Here is a 5,655-nt window from a genome sequence, read left to right as displayed (position 1 = left end):
CTAGAAGTGGTCATAGATTCACTGTAACATGTGCTGGTAGTTCAGTTAGTATGAGTCTCGTTGAAGAAAAGACTTGGAGGGATGTTTACATTGCAATTGACTACCATTGCTACCACTTGGGCAATTTGACCGAGCCCTTCAATAGGTGAGCATGCTGCTATAATTAAAAATAATAAGAAATTAAAAAAAAACAAATAAGGTTTGCTACAGTTATTTGGGAGTTTTGCCAAATTGCTCTCATTGTAGTAAATGTTATTTTACTGTATCTATCATGTACATGTATAGTAAATAAAAATCCCTCCTAATCCGGTTCATTAATAATTTTGCCGGTATGCCCAGCATAGTTGTCTCTCAAGCCAGAACATGGCATTTCCCATACAGGTGGATGGCCACCCAACTTGAATGACTGGTAGGCTGGGGAGTGGTTGGGCTCAATAATGCATAGTGAATATGATTAATTACACTCTAATCAGAATTATGCTTAATTTTACAATTATTTTATTGTTCAAATGGTTCGTCTACTCAAGTATGGATACATCGCTAGAGAATTGAGTTGGTACTATGAAAATCTTGTATCAATAAACTCCACTTGTGTATTTGTTGGATGTGTACTCTCAGTTGACTCACAGTGGTATTACATGAGAGGTAATGGTAGCAACTGTACTAATGAAGGTACTTATGATCTAACTTGTCATCAGTCAATTTTTTTATTTTACTAAATAGTTCGTCTCAAGTCAGCAGTAAACTCACCTATTTGGCTGATACTGCCGTTTATTCTTCAACTAAAACAACAAGTATGTCAATATGATTGTAGTATGTAGTGTAGTATAGTAATTTAGTTATTTACATTTTGGTTGACATCAAGACGTTAATTTTTGGCTTCATCGCAATTAATTTGGCTTCAGGCGGCCTGATGTGTGTGTATTCTGTATCTTTTCATGTTAGTGGTCATGTAGTGGTTTTCATGGAGTATTCATCAATTATAGTTTACAACCACACTCACGTGCACGAACTTCCTGTAAATTCTTAAATTGTAATGTCATTGAGAGAGTAATTTTAGGGGGGAAAGATTTTAGAGTTGTTGTTTAATGATATAATAGCAGCCACTGTACAGACCCTAGCTGCAGCTGTTACAAGTACTGGTATTTTAAATCAATAACAACAGAATCCTTTCACCCACCCACAGGGGGTTACAATTTTTAAATTTTAAATTTTCGGTGCATACCTTACTTTCATGTGAATTAAAAGTTTTTTTTTTAAATATAAACAAATGCTGGTATATGAATGAATCCATTGTATGTACAAATGTCATTATTTAATTCTTTATTGTAGATTCTTGTTTTACCCAGTGAACAACTAAAAATCTCCCTTTCACCGTCGTACACTGTTTACTCTCCAATGAATTACAAGAAAAACACTACAAATTCTCAGGAAACATCTATGGGAAGACATGTTACAACAACTACTACCAATAAATTCCCCCATATTGATGAGTCTAGTCATGCATGGCCTAATAGTAGTAGTAGGGATATTTCAATTGAATATAGTGAAGGAGTAATTGAAGGGCCCTGGCCAGCAATGTATGACATTGCATCAACTGAACATGCTTCTCCTACTACAACTCGTGATATAAAGATGGCACAGGTTTATAGCAGTGACTATGTTGTTCAAGAAAGCATGCAGCATTTATGGAAAGTATGGAGGCCAAACCACATCATATAGACCAGGCAATTCTTGCTGCAGCATAGATTTCCTGCTATACTTCATTTCGGCACCTTGGGCTTTAGGGCTACGCAAGTTATGCTGGCATAATATGGAGCATAATAGGGCAAGTTATTATACTGGCATAATGGGTCAAAAATTTCTGGATCCCACATGATTTCAGTTCCGCAGTCAATACTATGATGGCAAGTGGAACAAGTACTATCAACCCAACTGCTTAGTACCTGCCTATGCACTGAAGTGTGGCGAGTCCAATGACTCAGACTATTCTATTTTCCAGTGACTCAAAGCCTTCTGAAACATTTTCAGATGCTGGCATTATTACAATAATTGCAATTATAGCAGATGCATGTACGTGTATATGTAACTTGATAGTTGATACTTGAGCAAGCTTAAACTATGAGCAAAGCATATTGGATGGAATTTGGGGCAGTGCCTAAAAGCATAATAGGTAAAAAATGAAGCATAATTTGCCTAGCCCTATTGGGCTTCGATCTACCTTTGATGTGGAGAGCTTCTTGCCTTCAGTAATTTTAATCGTGGGTGGCTACCGTAAATAATTCCAGATAATTCATTTTCCTATACGGTATCCACCCACAATGTAAATTACTGACGGCAAGAAGACCTCAAGCGCTACAAGGTACATACTAAAGGCTTACAAGCAGCATTTATGGAAAGTATGGAGGCCAGACTACATCATATAGACCAGATAACTCTTGCTGCAGCATATTTTTTGCTATGCTTCATTTCGGCACCTTGGGCTTTGATCTTCCGGCCTTCTTGCCTTCAGTAATTTTCATTGTGGGTGGCTCCGTAGATAATTAGATCTAATTGATCTCCGTAAATAATTAGGTCTATATAAATCATGTTTACACTCTGAGTTTAGTATAGTGTTACCACTTGGCACAGCTGTCATGCTGTCTACAGTAACTGCCTTAATGCTCATCATTCTCTCTCTATCTTTCCTGCACTTCTTTACAGGGGCAATGGCCGCTGAAAGATTGTGCTTGGAAAAGTCAAACATTATAAATGAAAGTAAGTTAGTTTGGTTAAAGGCTTGAAATCATTACTTTTCCTTTGTTTCTGTAGCTCCTAAAAGTGAAATCGTACTATCTGTTGCCTGCGGTAATGGTACAGCTAGTTTAGTTCTTAGATTAGGAGAGTCTCCATTTCATTATTTATACTACCAACTTGACTACTATTGTTATCATTTGAACAATATGAGCTTATTTAAAAGGTGATTTTCAGAAGCACTTGTATGCTAGCTAATCATAGCTTATGCTGCTGGACTACTTAACTTGAGGCACGGTTTTACCAAACTGTGGCACAATGCATGCTTAAGAATAATTTGTTCATAAAGTTAGTTGACTTAAATCCATTTTGTTGCTGGGCTATAGTCTTTTGAGAACCTGGGAGATGATTAGAAAAATAATTTACTGTTTTTTTATACAATTATAATTATTATTATACTACATTATGCTATTATTATAGTGAAATTTTAGAACCAAGTTTTCAAGTCATAATGTCTAGCCAGCTTGAAAGTGTAGATTTACAGGAAAATTCTCTCTGTGTTTTTGTTTGTTGTGCAGAAAATTTCTGGGAAAATGCCTGGTACTTTGTAAATGGCAATGGAAGCACCTGCAGCAATAAAGGTATATGCTATTAAACACATTTCCATGCAGTATCTGCTTTATACATTATTATTATAATTGTACTGCCATGTCGTTTATTGACTATCATTTTAGTTGACATCAGTCATACAGCACCAGCTGCTAGTTCTTCCATTATTGAAGGTCAGTGGCTATTAGACTATTGCATATAATTAATGTGGTATACCTTTGTAAAAGAGCAGTGAGAGATTGAGAGAGAGAAAAGACCCAGTTTAAAAACTATTGTGCTGTCAATCCAATCAAACTTCCTGTAAGCATTTGTATTGGAGGGTCCAGCAGGATGGGTTTGTACTTTGCATGTAGAGGAGTTATAGGGGAAAGAAGCTTCTTCCTATTTCCTCCTACAGTATATGAGGGAACAGGAATAGGTTAGTTTCCCATATAACTCCTTTACAAATACTAAGTTGCATATGATGCAATTTTGTACCCGTGAGAAGTACAGTTTAGTTTTGTTCGTATTGGAACTAATTGCAGTGTACGTGTAATGGTCATTTTGTAATTACAGTTTCTTCTTTGTTATTATTTTAGCTGTTCCGATTACAAATGAATCAACTAGTGAGATAATGGTTTCTTCTTCTATAATGAACACTCCTTCAAGTAAGATATCATTATTATTGTTATTATTATTATGAATTTAATATTATAAATTTAGCTACAAGTGAATTTAGTGAAACAACTAGTAAGACACAGACTTTTTCTACAGTGAGCACTTCATCCTCTCCTTGTAAGATATTGTTATTGTTATTATTATTATTATTATTATTATAAATTTGATATTATCATCATTTTTAGCTACAAATGAAACAACTCCGTCTATAGCAAGCAACCCAAGTAAGATATCATTATTGTTATTATTATTATGAATTTAATATTATAAGTTTTAGCTACAAGTGAATTTAGTGAAACAACTAGTAAGACACAGACTTTTTCTACAGTGAGCACCTCATCCTCTCCTTGTAAGATATTGTTATTATTATTGTTATTATTATTATTATTAATCTTATTATTATTATTATTAATATTATTATTATTATTATTATGAATTTGATATTATAAGTTTTAGCTACAAGTGAATTTAGTGAAACAATTCAGACAGAGACTTTTTCTACATTGAGCACTTCATCCTCTCCTTGTAAGATATTGTAATTATTGTTATTATTATGAATTTTATAACTGTATTGATGGCTGTAACTAAAAGAAGACCTTTAATATTACTATAATTTTTAGCTACAAATGAAACAACCCAGTCTACAGCAAGCACCACATCCTCTCCTTGTAAGATATCATTATTATTGTTGTTGTTATTATTAGTATGAATTTAATATTTCTAGCTATAATAGATAACACTGTGGCAGTTATATTTGGAGTTTTGATTCTAGTGATTGTATTACTCATCATTAGTTGTTTCATTGTCATTGCCTGTACAAGGAAGGTGGCATTGTGTACGAATAAGTAATTAGAATTGTTATTTTAATTAATTTATCTATTTCATGTAGAAATGTAATCATCGAGATTGAAAATTCTAAAATATTTCAATTGGTAATAAAAGAATAGACATATGTACCTAGCTTAAATAGTCACTTTAATTTTACATAATTATTTATAGTTATGAATGTTATGCCTGATTCATTTGTTGCCAATATGCCTCCAATATTAACATTTTTATCAAAATGTATGGCAAGCGTAGTTATCCCTAGTAGCATTAAAATGAAAGAATTTTAGCCATTATATTAATTATAAATCTTTTTTAGATGCTACCAAGTGAGCATCTAAAAGACTCTCATTCATTGCATACCATCTGTGCTGATCTAAACTTTAAGGAAACCTCAAACATTGATTCCAAGGAAAACACTACACATACTCTAGAAACATCTGGTGGAAGTCATACTACTACTACTACTACTGATAAGCTCCCCCACAATGATGTGTGTACTAATTCAATTGAATATAGTGAAGGATCATCTGGAGAAGTGGAAGGATCCTGCCCAGAACTGTATGATACTTCTCCCCATAATACTACTTACAGCAGTGACTATGTTGTAGAAGAAAGCATTATAGTTCATTCATTAATGAATTCAAGTTACATCACTGTAGCTGAAGTGGACATTGCTACTTGTCCTTCTCTAAATTAAATCAACTCTCTTACTGTACTAGATCTACAATTTTTCTGACAAAATACTCACACTCATGCACTTTTCATTACAATTCTTTTTACTTAGCATTTTGTTCCAACAGGATTTGTAAGCCAGAATCAAATGAACGA

The 5,655-nt window shown here is 33.8% G+C and overlaps 1 protein-coding gene across 15 annotated transcripts in view; it reads left to right on the top strand.

The window, feature by feature from the left end:
* Positions 1 to 6: 6 nt before the first annotated feature.
* LOC109582062 (location of vulva defective 1-like) overlaps positions 7 to 5,655 on the top strand; it is a 9,114-nt gene continuing 3,465 nt past the window's right edge. Inside the window, exons 1-16 of one of the 15 annotated variants that reach the window (XM_019996639.1) lie at positions 7 to 145; positions 528 to 672; positions 724 to 794; positions 1,333 to 2,757; positions 2,812 to 2,959; positions 3,214 to 3,374; positions 3,468 to 3,515; positions 3,921 to 3,989; positions 4,045 to 4,116; positions 4,185 to 4,223; positions 4,271 to 4,348; positions 4,450 to 4,524; positions 4,620 to 4,667; positions 4,724 to 4,844; positions 4,889 to 4,931; positions 5,144 to 5,437. In XM_019996639.1, coding sequence (XP_019852198.1) covers positions 2,637 to 2,757; positions 2,812 to 2,959; positions 3,214 to 3,374; positions 3,468 to 3,515; positions 3,921 to 3,989; positions 4,045 to 4,116; positions 4,185 to 4,223; positions 4,271 to 4,348; positions 4,450 to 4,524; positions 4,620 to 4,667; positions 4,724 to 4,844; positions 4,889 to 4,931; positions 5,144 to 5,437 — 1,317 coding nt within the window. In that variant the 5' untranslated portion in view covers positions 7 to 145; positions 528 to 672; positions 724 to 794; positions 1,333 to 2,636. Of the gene's footprint in view, positions 146 to 527; positions 673 to 723; positions 795 to 1,332; positions 2,758 to 2,811; positions 3,375 to 3,467; positions 3,516 to 3,920; positions 3,990 to 4,044; positions 4,117 to 4,184; positions 4,224 to 4,270; positions 4,349 to 4,449; positions 4,525 to 4,619; positions 4,668 to 4,723; positions 4,845 to 4,888; positions 4,932 to 5,143; positions 5,641 to 5,655 lie in introns of those variants that run through there. The other 14 variants (XM_019996640.1, XM_019996641.1, XM_019996637.1 and 11 more) reach the window with 14 other exon arrangements.

The sequence above is a fragment of the Amphimedon queenslandica genome, unplaced genomic scaffold (genome assembly GCF_000090795.2).
Source record: "Amphimedon queenslandica unplaced genomic scaffold, v1.1 AMPQUscaffold_13403, whole genome shotgun sequence".
Taxonomy (NCBI): domain Eukaryota; kingdom Metazoa; phylum Porifera; class Demospongiae; order Haplosclerida; family Niphatidae; genus Amphimedon; species Amphimedon queenslandica.
This window is presented reverse-complemented; position numbering and strand designations above follow the sequence as displayed.